The sequence below is a fragment of the Eptatretus burgeri genome, chromosome 3 (assembly GCF_056783735.1).
Source record: "Eptatretus burgeri isolate ZD-2024b chromosome 3, Ebu_testis_v1, whole genome shotgun sequence".
NCBI classification, from domain to species: domain Eukaryota; kingdom Metazoa; phylum Chordata; class Myxini; order Myxiniformes; family Myxinidae; genus Eptatretus; species Eptatretus burgeri.
Genome location: NC_140963.1, coordinates 7,951,451 through 7,968,175, shown reverse-complemented (window position 1 = coordinate 7,968,175; position 16,725 = coordinate 7,951,451). Strand labels below are relative to the sequence as shown.

The following is a 16,725-nucleotide window of genomic DNA, read 5'->3' as shown; positions in this document are numbered from 1 at the left end:
CCAGCCCGAGGCTACCTCATGAAAGAGTCGAAGCAGACACGCAAACCTTTGAGATGCTGGAAAAGGATAAAAGAAGATAGCATCCCATATCCAGGATCATGGTTGGGAGATAAAACAACTGATCCTTCCAAACAGCCTCAAGGTTCTAGAGCTGGAAGAAATGCATGACCAGGCGGGTCATCAGGCGTCGGAAAAGACAACTGCTCTGAGAAGAAAGTGATTCTACTGTCCAGGAATGGCTCTTGACATTGCCAACTGTGAATGCTGTACTTTCTCCCAAGTAGAGAAGCAACTTCACCTCTCCATGGGATCTCTGACAGCGGCTTGGACCTTAGAGGTGCTTGCTGTTGACTTCACTGTCCTCGACCCCAGTAGCAATGAGACTGAACATGTTCTTGTACTTACTGATGTTTTCACTAAGTTTGCAGAAGCAATTCCCACCCACAACCAAAAGGCTTCAACCATAAAGCGGGTTCTAGTGCGAGAGTGGTTAGTTCGTTTTGGTGTCTCACATAAGATACACAGTGTTCAAGAGGACAATTTGGAAAGGAAGATCATCCAAGAGCTTTTGTAAGGTGTATGGTATCATCATGAGCGATATCACTCCCTATCACCGAGAGGGTAATGGGCCGTGCGAGTGGTTTAACCACACCCTTCTTGATCGACTGCGCACCCTGCCTCCGGAAAATACACAAAAGTGGCCCGAGTACCTTCCGGAGCTGCAGTATGCATACAACTGTACCCCTCATTCCTGCACAGGATAGTCGCCGCTCTACCTTTTCTTTGGGAGAGACCTGTTCTCCCATTTGACTACAGACTAGGATTTCACACACATTCTGAAGGAGATGGCTGAGTGGATGATTGGATCACCGAACGTCACAGAAGGCTCAATCATGCCTTTGAGATGGCATCCAAGAACAAAGAGAAAGAAGTTCTATGAAGAAAGACCCTTCATAACCACAGGGCTACCGATGTAGAGCCAATAGGTCCACAAGTATTCCTCGGGGATATAATAGCAATATAAGGGGTGAAAGCAAGACAAGATGTCTACGATTCCACACCACGCAAAGTGGTCAAGTGCCTTAATACTGGTGGTCACACATATAATTAACCTCCGCCATCTTCGAAGATGGATGGAGGTTACTGTTTTCACCCCTTTCTGTTTGTTTGTTTGTTTGTTTGTGAACAGTATTACGGAAAAACTCCTCGACGGATTTCGACGAAACTTGGTGGGGGGGGTTAGGTATGGTCCAAGGATCATGCCATTAAATTTTGGACTTGGTCCCCCCCCCCAAAAAAAAATTGTTAGAGAATTTTTTTTGTCATTTCTACATGTTTTAAGTGATTTCCAACCCCCCCCAAATTTTTTTTTATCCCCCCCAAAGAGAATTTTTTTTTTTGCATTTCTACATGTTTTAAGTGATTTCCATCCCCCCCACAAAAAAAGAATTTTTTTTTAACCTCCGCCATCTTCGAAGATGGATGGAGGTTACTGTTTTCACCCCTTTCTGTTTGTTTGTTTGCTTGTGAACAGTATTACAGAAAAACTCCTTGATGGATTTCAACGAAACTTGGTGGAGGGGGGGTTAGGTATGGTCCAAGGATCATGCCATTAAATTTTGGACTTGGTCCACACCCCCAAAAAAAATTGTTAGAGAAAAATTTTTTTTTTTTGCATTTCTACATGTTTTAAGTGATTTCCAACCCCCCCCCCCCAAAAATTTTTTTTTTACCCCTCCCCCAAAAAAATTGTTCGAGAATTTTTTTTTTTGCATTTCTACATGTTTAAAGTGATTTCCAACCCGCCCCCCAAAAATTGTTACCCCCACCCCCAAAAAAAGAGAAATATATATTTTTTGCATTTCTACATGTTTTAAGTGATTTCCAACCCCCCCCAAAAGAAATTGTTGGAGAATTTTTTTTTTTTTTTGCATTTCTACATATTTTAAGTGATTTCCAACTCCCCCCCAAAAATTGTTTGAGAAAAGAATTTTTTTTGCATTTTTACATGTTTTAAGTGATTTCCAACCCCCCCCAAAAAAAATTGCTTCCCCCCAAAAAGAGAATTTTTTTGCATTTCTACATGTTTTAAGTGATTTCCAACCCCCCCCCCCCCCAAAAAAAAAATTGAGAGAAAAAAAAAATTTCGCAACTTTTTTTCAACAAAATTTCGATTTTTTATTTGCATTTTTACATGTTTTAAGTGATTTCCACCCCCCCCCCCAAAAAAAAAAAATGTTGGGGAAAAGAACTATAACTCTGTCAGCACTGTTGACATCATATTTAATGAATAAGATATAAGGTTCACTTGAGTGACCCAGCAGTATTGGCGGCGGAGGTTTTGCACTCTCCTGAGTGCCCCCCCCCCCTCTTTAACCTCCGCCATCTTCGAAGATGGATGGAGGTTACTGTTTTCACCCCTTTCTGTTTGTTTGTTTTTTTGTTTGTCTGTTTGTTTGTGAACAGTATTACGGAAAAACTACTTGACGGATTTCGACGAAACTTGGTGGGGGGGTTAGGTATGGTCCAAGGATCATGCCATTAAATTTTGTACTTGGTCCCCCCCCCAAAAAAAAAATTGTTAGAGAAATTATTTTTTTTGCATTTTTACATGTTTTAAGGGATTTCCAACCCCCCCCCCCCAAAAAAAATTGTTACCCACCCCCAAAACATTGTTAGAGAAAAATTGTTTTTCTTTTTGCATTTCTACATATTTTAAGTGATTTCCAACCTCCCCCCCAAAAAAAATTGTTTGAGAAAAAAAATTTTTTTTGCATTTTTACATGTTTTAAGTGATTTCCAACCCCTCCCCCAAAAATGAATTTTTTTTCATTTCTACATGTTTTAAGTGATTTCCAACCCCCCCCAAAAAAAATTGAATTTTTTTTGCATTTCTACATGCTTTAAGTGATTTCCCACCAATCAAAAAAATTGTTACCCCCCACCCAAAAAATTGTTAGAGAAAAAATTTTTTTTTTGCATTTCTACATATTTTAAGTGATTTCCAACCCCCCCCCCAAAAAAAAATTGTTTGAGACATTTTTTTTAATTTTTTTTGCATTTTTACATGTTTTAAGTGATTTCCACCCCCCCCCCCAAAAAAAAAAATGTTGGGGAAAAGAACTATAACTCTGTCAGCACTGTTGACATCATATTTAATGAATAAGATATAAGGTTCACTTGAGTGACCCAGCAGTATTGGCGGCGGAGATTTTGCACTCTCCCGAGTGCCCCCCCCCTCTTTAACCTCCGCCATATTCGAAGATGGATTGAGGTTACTGTTTTCACCCCTTTCTGTTTGTTTTTTTGTTTGTCTGTTTGTTTGTGAACAGTATTACGGAAAAACTACTCGACGGATTTCGACGAAACTTGGTGGGGGGATTAGGTATGGTCCAAGGATCATGCCATTAAATTTTGTACTTGGTTCCCCCCCCAAAAAAAAAATTGTTAGAGAAATTTTTTTTTTTGCATTTTTACATGTTTTAAGGGATTTCCAACCCCCCCCCAAAAAAATTGTTACCCACCCCCAAAACATTGTTAGAGAAAAATTGTTTTTCTTTTTGCATTTCTACATATTTTAAGTGATTTCCAACCCCCCCCCCCCAAAAAAATTGTTTGAGAAAAAATTTTTTTTGCATTTTTACATGTTTTAAGTGATTTCCAACCCCTCCCCAAAATGAATTTTTTTTTCATTTCTACATGTTTTAAGTGATTTCCAACCCCCCCCCAAAAAAAAATTGAATTTTTTTTGCATTTCTACATGCTTTAAGTGATTTCCAACCCCCCAAAAAATTGTTACCCCCCCAAAAATTGTTAGAGAAAAATTTTTTTTTTTGCATTTCTACATATTTTAAGTGATTTCCAAACCCCCCACAAAAATTGTTTGAGACATTTTTTTAATTTTTTTTGCATTTTTACATGATTTAAGTGATTTCCACCCCCCCCCAAAAAAAAATGTTGGGGAAAAGAACTATAACTCTGTCAGCACTGTTGACATCATATTTAATGAATAAGATATAAGGTTCACTTGAGTGACCCAGCAGTATTGGCGGCGGAGATTTTGCACTCTCCCGAGTGCCCCCCCCCCCCTCTTTAACCTCCGCCATATTCGAAGATGGATGGAGGTTACTGTTTTCACCCCTTTCTGTTTGTTTTTTTGTTTGTCTGTTTGTTTGTGAACAGTATTACGGAAAAACTACTCGACGGATTTCGACGAAACTTGGTGGGGGGATTAGGTATGGTCCAAGGATCATGCCATTAAATTTTGTACTTGGTTCCCCCCCCCAAAAAAAAATTGTTAGAGAAATTTTTTTTTTGGCATTTTTACATGTTTTAAGGGATTTCCAACCCCCCCCAAAAAAAATTGTTACCCACCCCCAAAACATTGTTAGAGAAAAATTGTTTTTCTTTTTGCATTTCTACATATTTTAAGTGATTTCCAACCCCCCCCCCCCCCCCAAAAAAAAATTGTTTGAGAAAAAAATTTTTTTTTGCATTTTTACATGTTTTAAGTGATTTCCAACCCCTCCCCCAAAATGAATTTTTTTTCATTTCTACATGTTTTAAGTGATTTCCAACCCCCCCCAAAAAAAATTGAATTTTTTTTGCATTTCTACATGCTTTAAGTGATTTCAACCCCCCAAAAAATTGTTACCCCCCCCCCCCAAAATTGTTAGAGAAAAAATTTCTTTTTTGCATTTCTACATATTTTAACTGATTTCCAAACCCCCCCAAAAATTGTTTGAGACATTTTTTTAATTTTTTTTGCATTTTTACATGTTCTAAGTGATTTCCACCCCCCCCCCCAAAAAAAAATGTTGGGGAAAAGAACTATAACTCTGTCAGCACTGTTGACATCATATTTAATGAATAAGATATAAGGTTCACTTGAGTGACCCAGCAGTATTGGCGGTGGAGGTTTTGCACTCTCCCGAGTGCCCCCCCCCTCTTTAACCTCCGCCATATTCGAAGATGGATGGAGGTTACTGTTTTCACCCCTTTCTGTTTGTTTGTTTTTTTGTTTGTCTGTTTGTTTGTGAACAGTATTACGGAAAAACTACTCGACGGATTTCGACGAAACTTGGTGGGGGGATTAGGTATGGTCCAAGGATCATGCCATTAAATTTTGTACTTGGTCCCCCCCCCCAAAAAAAATTGTTAGAGAATTTTTTTTTTTTTTGCATTTTTACATGTTTTAAGGGATTTCCAACCCCCCCCCAAAAAAATTGTTACCCACCCCCAAAACATTGTTAGAGAAAAATTGTTTTTCTTTTTGCATTTCTACATATTTTAAGTGATTTCCAACCCCCCCCCCCCCAAAAAAATTGTTTGAGAAAATTTTTTTTTTTTTTGCATTTTTACATGTTTTAAGTGATTTCCAACCCCTCCCTCAAAAATGAATTTTTTTTGCATTTCTACATGTTTTAAGTGATTTCCACCCCCCCCCAAAAAAATTGTTACCTCCCCCCAAAAAAAATTGTGAGAATTTTTTTTTTTTTTGCATTTCTACATGTTTTAAGTGATTTCCATCCCCCCCACAAAAAAGATTTTTTTTTTAACCTCCGCCATCTTCGAAGATGGATGGAGGTTACTGTTTTCACCCCTTTCTGTTTGTTTGTTTGCTTGTGAACAGTATTACAGAAAAACCCCTTGATGGATTTCAACGAAACTTGGTGGAGGGGGGGGTGAGGTATGGTCCAAGGATCATGCCATTAAATTTTGGACTTGGTCCACACCCCCAAAAAAAATTGTTAGAGAAAAAAATTTTTTTTTGCAATTCTACATGTTTTAAGTGATTTCCAACCCCCCCCCCCCAAATTTTTTTTTTACCCCTCCCCCAAAAAAATTGTTCGAGAAATTTTTTTTTTGCATTTCTCCATGTTTAAAGTGATTTCCAACCCGCCCCACAAAAATTGTTACCCCCACCCCCAAAAAAAGAAATATATATATTTTTTGCATTTCTACATGTTTTAAGTGATTTCCAACCCCCCCCCAAAAGAAATTGTTGGAGAATTTTTTTTTTTTTTTTTGCATTTCTACATATTTTAAGTGATTTCCAACTCCCCCCAAAAATTGTTTGAGAAAAGAATTTTTTTGCATTTTTACATGTTTTAAGTGATTTCCAACCCCCCCAAAAAAATTGCTTCCCCCCCCAAAAAAGAGAATTTTTCTGCATTTCTACATGTTTTAAGTGCTTTCCAACCCCCCCCCCCAAAAAAAATTGAGAGAAAAAAAATTTCGCAACTTTTTTTTCAACAAAATTTCGATTTTTTATTTGCATTTTTACATGTTTTAAGTGATTTCCACCCCCCCCCCAAAAAAAAATGTTGGGGAAAAGAACTATAACTCTGTCAGCACTGTTGACATCATATTTAATGAATAAGATATAAGGTTCACTTGAGTGACCCAGCAGTATTGGCGGCGGAGGTTTTGCACTCTCCCGAGTGCCCCCCCCTCTTTAACCTCCGCCATCTTCGAAGATGGATGGAGGTTACTGTTTTCACCCCTTTCTGTTTGTTTGTTTTTTTGTTTGTCTGTTTGTTTGTGAACAGTATTACGCAAAAACTACTCGACGGATTTCGACGAAACTTGGTGGGGGGATTAGGTATGGTCCAAGGATCATGCCATTAAATTTTGTACTTGGTCCCCCCCCCCCAAAAAAATTGTTAGAGAAATTTTTTTTTTTTGCATTTTTACATGTTTTAAGGGATTTCCAACCCCCCCAAAAAAAATTGTTACCCACCCCCAAAACATTGTTAGAGAAAAATTGTTTTTCTTTTTGCATTTCTACATATTTTAAGTGATTTCCAACCCCCCCCCAAAAAAAATTGTTTGAGAAAATTTTTTTTTTTGCATTTCCACATGTTTTAAGTGATTTCCAACCCCCCAATTTTTTTTACTCCCCCAAAATAAAGAGAATTTTTTTTGCATCTCTACATGTTTTAAGGGATTTCCAACCCCCCCCAAAAAAATTGTTACCCACCCCAAAACATTGTTAGAGAAAAATTGTTTTTTTTTTTTGCATTTCTACATATTTAAGTGATTTCCAACCCCCCCCCCAAAAAAAAAATTGTTTGAGAAAATTTTTTTTTTTGCATTTTTACATGTTTTAAGTGATTTCCAACCCCTCCCCCAAAAATGAATTTTTTTTCATTTCTACATGTTTTAAGTGATTTCCAACCCCCCCCAAAAAAAAAAAATTGTTACCCCCCAAAAATTGTTAGAGAAAAAAATTTTTTTTTGCATTTCTACATATTTTAAGTGATTTCCAATCCCCCCCCCAAAAAAAATTGTTTGAGACATTTTTTTAATTTTTTTTGCATTTTTACATGTTTTAAGTGATTTCCACCCCCCCCCCCAAAAAAAAATGTTGGGGAAAAGAACTATAACTCTGTCAGCACTGTTGACATCATATTTAATGAATAAGATATAAGGTTCACTTGAGTGACCCAGCAGTATTGGCGGCGGAGGTTTTGCACTCTCCCGAGTGCCCCCCCCCCTCTTTAACCTCCGCCATCTTCGAAGATGGATGGAGGTTACTGTTTTCACCCCTTTCTGTTTGTTTGTTTTTTTGTTTGTCTGTTTGTTTGTGAACAGTATTACGGAAAAAACTACTCGACGGATTTCGACGAAACTAGGTGGGGGGATTAGGTATGGTCCAAGGATCATGCCATTAAATTTTGTACTTGGTCCCCCCCCAAAAAAATATTGTTAGAGAAATTTTTTTCTTGCATTTTTACATGTTTTAAGTGATTTCCAACCCCCCCCCCCCCAATTTTTTTTTTACTCCCCCCCAAAATAAAGAGAATTTTTTTTTTGCATCTCTTCATGTTTTAAGGGATTTCCAACCCCCCCCCCCCAAAAAAAAATTGTTACCCCCCGCCAAAACCTTCTTAGAGAAAAATTGTTTTTTTTGCATTTCTACATATTTAAGTGATTTCCAACCCCCCCCCAAAAAAAAATTGTTTGAGAAAATTTTTTTTTTGCATTTTTACATGTTTTAAGTGATTTCCAACCCCTCCCCCAAAAATGAATTTTTTTGTCATTTCTACATGTTTTAAGTGATTTCCAACCCCCCTGAAAAAAATTGTTACCCCCCCAAAGAAATTGTTAGAGAAAATTTTTTTATGCATTTCTACATATTTTAAGTGATTTCCAATCCCCACCCCCCAAAAAAATTGTTTGAGACATTTTTTTATTTTTTTGCATTTTTACATGTTTTAAGTGATTTCCAACCCCCCCCCCCAAAAAAAAATTGTTACCCCCCCAAAAAAGGGGAATTTTTTTTTTGCATTTCTACATGTTTTAAGTGATTTCCAACACCCCCCCCCCAAAAAAAAATTGTTAGAGAAAAAAAAATTTGCAACTGTTTTTTCAACAAAATTTCGATTTTTTTTTTTTGCATGTTTTAGGTGATTTCCAACCCCTCCCCCCCAAAAAAAATGTTGGAGAAAAGAACTATAACTGTCAGCACTGTTGACATCATATTTAATGAATAAGATATAAGGTTCACTTGAGTGACCCAGCAGTATTGGCGGCGGAGGTTTTGCACTCTCCCGAGTGCTCCCCCTCTAGTTGAGCCTGTAAATGGAGGGCAACCCCAAAAGACAGTTAACAAAAGGGAGATGCTTAATGCCAAATGCCTTGTGGAAAGCATGGAATCAAACAGCATGCTCCCTGGTGTAGCGGAACTTGAAGCGGCAGCTGGTGATGCTCAACTGCTGACGAGTGAGATTGTGGCGTTGAATTCTGCGTGGATGACGTGCATGTCCTGAGTTCTGAGGAGGCCCACTCCACATCCTGAGGTCGATGCTGAAACATCATGAGAAAGAAGTGCAGTTGAAGTCACAGGTGTTCCTGCCCCTGAAGTCTTTGCGATTGCTGATGGTACCGATCGCAGCGGATCTGAACCCCCACCATCCCGTCAGTCAAAAAATCAAAAGTGGACGATGTTCCTGAAGATGGTCAAACATGGACGATGCAATTTGACCGTACACGTGATGTGCTGAAAAGGTCGTCTCCCTAAAATGTAGGGTACCCCCCCAACCCCCACCATTTGCCAACATCTGTACTTCAGGGAGCAAATTCTGTGACTGGTGTCGATCTAAAATTCTCAGCAACCATTGCTCAATGAAACTTATTAATGACGCAGTTGTTCAGCAAATGTCAAGTTTTTGATATGTATGGTTGATGGGACATCAACTCTCAAGCAGGGAAGTGCGTGACAATGCAGTTTGGACTGAAACATTGAGACAATTACAGCACCGGTTCTTCTGTGCCCCTCAACTTGGACCAGTCCATCCCCCCCTTCCCCCTCCCACCAACCCAAAGTGGAATGGAAGAGTCCAAAAGAGGGACTGATTAACCCACCTGTGTGAGATGCTCTTCAGCAAGCACGGAGAGGTTGTTGCAGAGCAGGTCTTGAAACTCGAGTTTCAGGGTAAGTTTATAATTGTAAGAACCTCTCTTGATTTGACATCATTACATGTAGTAGTGTATGTATGTCGTTGGTTGAAGTGACATTTATGTCCTTTGGTGCAGACATGAGCTGTGCTGTGCAAAGTACTTGACCAGACCTAGTTCTTGAAACCTGATGGGTCTTGCTCACGTGATTCGATGGCTGGGATGTGAGATATTACACTGTCACCAAGGAGTGGTGCTGTGATTGTGTGCCTTGTATTTTGGAGTGAAGATACACAGGTTTCTCAATGTTTGAAGGTAAGTGCTTGACCTTGTTTCTTTCCTTCATATCCGTGAATGGAATGGTCTTAAGATGTTATTCCTTTATTGTCAGTATGGATTATTAGTAAACGATTTGTAGACACCTAGTTTACAGTTTATGAATATGATGGGATCAACTTGATGACATGCTTGTATAATTTAACAGTATCTTGTTGAAGCAATACTTGTGTAAAGTATGTGTTTTAAACGTATTGTAATGTTTCCGTTTGTGTTGTTGGAACACACAGGTTTGTTTGTGTGTTTCAAACTGGAGCACACTCTCACGTTGCACCAAGGTCTTGAATCCTGTTACAAACTTATAAACTGATATTATTTTATGTGTTCGAGGAACAGAAGAAAAATGGAGTGTAAATAATATTCCAACAGGAGGAATGAATGAAACAGTAAATTTTTATTTGAATGAAACACACAAAGAACTTTCAAAAATGTAAACACAAACGACCGTGGACATCAACGTTTCACGTTCTTGCGACGTCTCCTCTTTCTTCTTTTGTTTCCACGTTTGTGGTTCGAGTCCCAACGTCGAATGAGACGTTTTCTCAGCAAGTTCATCCAATAAAGGAATGTACAAAAGTCAATCAGGTTAAATATTAAACTAATTATGTGGAATAGCCGAGTGGAAGGAGATTCCTCCATTACAGGAAATTCTTCCTGAAACTCCAGAAATTCTTCCTCCGAGTCTGGCACGTCCTCCTTGCTCCCTGGCACGTCCACCAAGAGCAGGACTCCATCTTCCAGGTCCAATTCTGGAGATCAGGTTTGAGGTTGGGAGAGGGATAAAGAAAGGGACGAAATATGTATATATATATATATATATATATACATATCTATATATATATATATATATATATATACATATCTATATATATATATATATATATATATACATATATATATATATATATATATATATATATATATATATATATATATATATATATATATATATATATATATATATATATATATATACATAAAAGATCACGTGATGGTGACAAACGCATTCCTTGAAGTACACGTGATGACACCTTGAGTTGTGCTGGATGTGACCCTCTCCATTAAGGCTGTAACGTGTTTGAATCACGTGATCACCTCCGACCTCTACTTACCGTGCACGGGCCACACCATTGCACGTTCGGGTTCAAAACTGGGATCCTCAATCACCCTGTTTATCACCCGTGCTGTTCCATCCTCGGGGGAACCCCACAGGGAAGGCTGCCCTGGTGAGATGCTGCCATGAATCACGAGTTCCTAGGAAAGAAAAAAGGAAGTGATATGAAGACCAAAAAGGACATTTGGTCCCACTAACTGTGTAACTGCAACGCCCTCCATTCAAGTCCACCTGGAGCACCCACACAGTAACGTCTCACTCCCACCTTCCCAACTGAACCCATTTTCCCCACACGTACCTGTCCATCCACAGATTGTCGGTTCCTGTGAAGTTCCACTCCAGGTTTCTCTACCTGTGTGAACCACATCGTTTGCATGACACTTCTCATGAGAGAGAGGAACACCATGAACTTTATCCTCCACATGGTGGCGGTTGGAAACTCAAATGTCGTTACCAAGGTAACAACGGTTATAAACGGATCTCTGGTTGTGACGGTTATGCACTCGAATCGACGTCACGAATACTTGTTATCGACAGTTTATTTATTATTTGATAATTTTTCACCGAATTTGGTGAAAAGTCCTGTTTTACCCACAAAATACGTCACATTCATTTGGCATCCTGCTCTCCTTGCTCACTGTTCATTCACCTGTAACGGAAAGTTCACAATTATTTATTCTCCATATTTGAAATAGAATTGTTTTACAACAATCGTTTTGTCCAAGTCAGAATATTAACCATAATCATTAATCACAGACAGATGATCGAACACGACAAGGTCAGCCAGGTGTGGAAATGAATGTTGATTTGGGGCAGGGGGCGGGGTTTAGGGAAGTGGGCGGGGTTTGGTGAAGTGGGCGTGATTTAGGGGAGTGGGCGGGGTTTGGTGAAGTGGGCAGGGTTTGGTGGAGTGGGCGTGATTTAGGGGAGTGGGCGAGGTTTGGTGAAGTGGGCGTGATTTAGGGGAGTGGGCGGGGTGTTGGAGGCAGAAAGAGACATTGGTGATAATTACCTCCACCACCGAAGGTGAAGGAGGTTATGTTTTCATCCCTCTCTGTCTGTCTGTCTGTTTGTCACCTACAGGTCACAATTTTCAACCGATCTTCACGAAACTTCACCACATGGTAGAGTTTGTCATAAGGAAGAAGCCGATTGTTTTGAGGTCAAAAGGTCAAAAGGTAAACATAGGCCAAAAGTCAACAACTAGTGGGATATTTCTAAAATCCTCAATTTTCATCCGATTTCATCGTCTTCTTGTTATTCTGTCTGCTTGTCTGTCTGTCTGTCTGGTTGTCACCTACAGGTCACAATTTTAAACTGATCTTTATGAAACTGCACTACATAGTAGAGTTAGGCATGAGATAGAACCTTATTGTTTTTAAGGTCAAAAGGTCAATATAGGCCAAAAGTCAACAACTTTGGAGAGATTTTTTTTAATCCTCAATTTTCATCCAATTGACTTGAAATTTGAAGAGGATTTATATTTCAAGTCACTGAATTCACCGAGCCAATTATTTTTGAGACCAACATGGACCAAAAAGTCAACATAGGCCCAAGGTCAACAATTAAGGTGGTATTTAAAAAATCCTTAAATTTCATCCAATTGACTTCAAATTTGAAGAGGATATATATATGTATATATGTATATATGTGTATATATGTATATATATATATATATATATATATATATATATATATATACATATGAAGTGTCTGTGGGTCTGTGTCATTCATGGATGATTTGCAGTGGTTTGAACTCTAAACATGTTCGTTTACAGACGGTGTACACCAGTAAGTGTTCACAGTGCAAATTTGAAGTACTTATTGCATGTTTACATTTACAGCCAGATCGATCATACTCGGTGGTTTTCACCATTCAGAACATGTTTTAGTTGCTGCTTAATCTCCTTGTATTCACCACCATCCACATTGCTGTAAATTAACCGGGAAATAAATAAATATCGCTTTGTCCGAGAAAATCCCACACACATACAAGATGGTGCATTCGGAAATCCTCACAATACAAATGAGATTGCCAACAACAATTATCCAAAAACATCAAAATAAAGAAAAAAATTATGATTCCCTGCGGTTTTCCATCACCGTGGTGGTGAGGTACCCCACCGAGGGATTCCCCGGAAGAAAGGGGGTGGATACACAGAAGGGCAAGGCTTGCCTGGCTTGTTTGGACCCACCGCACCTGGTCCAGTCTGGGGATGAGGCTCAGAGAGAAGGAATTTATCCTTCACAGCAGCACTTTGTCTTCACAGTAAGACATGGCTTCCTCATCCGCTATTAAAAGCATGCAAAATTACTTATCCTGTGTTGTACTGCACTGTGTTTATCATCAGGTGGGGAATTGAACCCAGATCTGATATAAAATCAATCAATATCAATCTCAATCAATCAATCTCTGTCTGTCTCTTGCAGCCTTTTTGGGGTTTTTGGGGTTCTTTCAACCCTATTATGTCAATAACTACAAGGCTAAATTCAATCACCATATCAAAATAGAGACAAGCTAGCTTAATACGATAACTCAAATTGTTTCTGTTTTTAATGACGTGCAACAACGTTGGGGCAGATACAAAGATATGAGAATTACTGTTTGTTTCTCACTTCGGTTTATCAGTTCCAGATTCACCACTTAACGTTCCTCTTTGACTTACAATCATAAACTCTGACACTTGTTGTTGCCTAGCAACCCATTACAATATAAACAAAAGTTTATTTTATAACTTTTGAATATCTATATCTTTAAAACAGATCTGAGTCCGAGTGTGCCAATGGAAGCCGCACGGTGTTGGAAGGGATGTGGTGCTCATGAGCATGATGCTGATGTCATGTCACCAATATTTGGTCAGAAGGGCCATTTAAAGTCATACATGTATTTTACACTAATAAATGTCGTGTGTGTGTGTGTGTGTGTGTGTGTGTGTGTGTGTGTGTGTGTGTGTGTGTGTGTGTGTGTGTGTGTGTGTGTGTGTGTGTGTGTGTGTGTGTGTGTGTGTGTGTGTGTCCGTCCTCTATAACTCCAGAACCATAAAACCAACTGGCCTGAAACTTTGCATACAAACGAAGAAAACTCCAAGGAAGTGCAAGTGTTAAAATTAGGTGTTTGCTTTAATTAAAACACCCCTTTTGAAGATAATTAACGGCATTATTTAATTATATCCTTCATCAGGTGATCCTCAGCCACCTCATTTTTGGGTCTTAAGGCGTTTCCTGGGTAACTTCGCTAGGGTCTGAATCCGGCATGTTTTTTGGCCTGCTCAACCATGCCTCGACTTGGAATAGGCCACATAGATTTCTTAATGAAATTTCTTTTTCTCCACTTTCCTCACTCATATAATCGAATGCTTGTTCATCATAGCTACACAATTCAGACATTTGACATTTCAGGCGTCTCCGGGAGGTGTATGTTTAATATGACAGTTCGGTGATTGCCACTGGCTCGCTGAAAATGTGAAAAGGAGGCTCGGATGAGATTTGTTACCGGTATAGTCCGAGAGCATCAGCTGTGGCTGTATGGACATGTGGCACATTTTCCTGACGGTGATCTTGCTCACCAGATTCTCTCAGTGAGGGAGCCTCGTGAGTGGAGTAGGCCAAAGGACAACTGCATACAACATTCCTGCAACCATTGCAACACCTTCCTAAAACTCCCCACAACATCACAGTGGTTCAAGTGCCCGTGCAAATGAGGGTGCGGGGAAACACCCATTGCTCTGCCTGTTGCCCCACCGGGAAGTATAAAAGAGTTCTCTTCTTTTGACCCTCCCCCCTTCTATGGTCTGAAACCCACCCTTTTATCGTCTAGCACCCACCCTTCTATATTCTGGCATCCACCCTTCTCTCATCTCGCACCCACCCTTCTATATTCTGGCATCCACCCTTCTCTCGTCTAGCACCCACCCTTATATCTTCTGGCATCCACCCTTGTCTCGTCTAGCACCCACCCTTATATCTTCTGGCATCCACCCTTGTCTCGTCTAGCACCCACCCTTCTCTCATCTAGCACCCACCCTTCTATCTTCTGGCATCCAGCCTTCTCTCATCTAGCACCCACCCTTATATCTTCTGGCATCCACCCTTGTCTCGTCTAGCACCCACCCTTCTCTCATCTAGCACCCACCCTTCTATCTTCTGGCATCCACCCTTCTCTCGTCTAGCACCCACCCTTCTATCTTCTGGCATCCACCCTTCTCTCGTCTAGCACCCACCCTTCTCTCGTCTAGCACCAACCCTTCTCTCATCTAGCACCCTCCCTTCTATCTTCTTGTATCCACCCTTCTCTCATCTGGCCTGTTTGTTCTTGCCTGCCCTGCTATCGGCTACACCCCCCACCCCCGCCCCAATTTCCGCCTGCTCTTGCCTTCACTGCTATTGTCTGGCCCACCTGCTTCTCTCGCATCTGGCTGCCCTTTCTCGTTCCTGGAATTCACGGAGCAGTGGAACAGAATGGAGTCCACCTGCAAGCGGAAGACACCAGACCGAATGCCGCCTGACTTCATTAGAATTTACACGAACAGACCTTACACTCACAGTTAGGACTATCCTCTCACATGTTCTTTTCTTTGTTTCCTGAACTCCACCTGACCTATGTTTTTACACCTTCCTCTCCACCTCATCTGCCAATCACCACACACCTCATCATACCTCCTCAACTGACACAGATAGACACACCTTCGGTTTTCCTCCCTCCTCCCCTTCCTAAGTGACTGGGTTGTGATAGTCCATCAGCCAAGCCAAGTCCAGAAAGAAGTCGCCAAGACCTCAAACTTTCTCTCTCATTCTTTGCTTTTCACTTTCCTCAGGTATGTGTCTGATTGCACGTATCATGTTCGCATAATTAAGATTGTAGAAATTTTTTTAACGGTTTAGCTCTGCCCTATGTCCTCTTTTGTATGCACTTGCATTTGTTGTCGCACCCCACGAATCCTTGCTTTCTTTTGCTGTACATATTTCTTTGTATTAAAACCTTTTATTGTTCTACATGCCTTCCTCACCATTGGCTTATAAATAAATTGCTTATATTGTGAATGTACCCAGTTCATCCTGTCTTTTCCTCCATTGGTCCAGCATTGTCTGCACCTAGTGTAGTCATGAAGTTTTACTCCATCAATTGGCTCTTGTTAGTTGGTGTACACTTGGCAGTTCCACTCAGCTGCAGCTGATATGGGAAGTTAACGTAAATACGCATTGAGGGCACGAAACTCACTTGGTGGGCTCAATCCACCAGAGACCATAACATGCAAAGTCGTGTAATCCTGCCAGGATTGGCAGTACCAATGGCTGTTTGTGGTTGCTTAGCAGCCCACCAGCGCATGGAGTTATCTGTGCCTGGTGACTTCAGGACTGGGCATTAGGGGGGCACTTGAGTGCTTCCCCTCATGGCAAGTTTATTTGAGAAGTCAAAAGTAGCGATCCTGGAATTGTAATGACCTTTGAAGTTTAAATTGATCTACTTGATATGCAATTTTTGATGTGGTTTGCAAAGCATCAGGAGGTCTTGGTCCTCAGAAGTTCCACAAAGTTTGGTGAAAATCGGACTTCGTGTTAGCATCATGGGTGATGAAGGTTGTGGTCAAGTTTCAACAAAATTGTGTGTGTACTTTCAGAGAAGAAAGTGAATACCTATTTTGGGGGGTCAAACCTGGACCCACTTTAACCCCCTATGCATCACTTTAGACCCTGCCCTTTTTTAATGCCATGAACAAACTTTGGTACATCACAGGTGATGAAGGTTGTGGTCAAGTTTCATCAAAATTGTGTGTATAGTTTTGGAGAAGTTCCAAGTGCTTACATATAGCCAGACTCACTGACTTACGGACACCACCTGATGCTTATATGTAACCTGAACAATTTTTGTTCAA

The 16,725-nt window shown here is 40.0% G+C and overlaps 1 protein-coding gene across 1 annotated transcript; it reads right to left on the bottom strand.

Annotated features, from left to right (window-relative positions):
* Nucleotides 1-10,126: 10,126 nt before the first annotated feature.
* Nucleotides 10,127-11,726, bottom strand: LOC147029363 (uncharacterized). Its single transcript, XM_085872078.1, has 3 exons — nucleotides 11,151-11,726; nucleotides 10,851-10,992; nucleotides 10,127-10,487 (listed from the first exon to the last, which is right to left on the bottom strand). The coding sequence occupies exons 1-3, from the start codon at nucleotides 11,274-11,276 to the stop codon at nucleotides 10,192-10,194; spliced, it is 564 nt and encodes a 187-aa protein (XP_085728204.1). The 5' UTR covers nucleotides 11,277-11,726; the 3' UTR covers nucleotides 10,127-10,191.
* Nucleotides 11,727-16,725: the final 4,999 nt, after the last annotated feature.

Coding starts and splice junctions, on each gene's coding strand:
- LOC147029363 (XM_085872078.1), bottom strand. CDS start 11,276: ATGTGGAGGATAAAGTTCATGGTGTTCCTCTCTCTCATGAGAAGTGTC. Junction 10,993..11,150: donor GACAATCTGTGGATGGACAG/GTACGTGTGGGG, acceptor TTTCTTTCCTAG/GAACTCGTGATTCATGGCAG. Junction 10,488..10,850: donor AATGGTGTGGCCCGTGCACG/GTAAGTAGAGGT, acceptor CCTGATCTCCAG/AATTGGACCTGGAAGATGGA.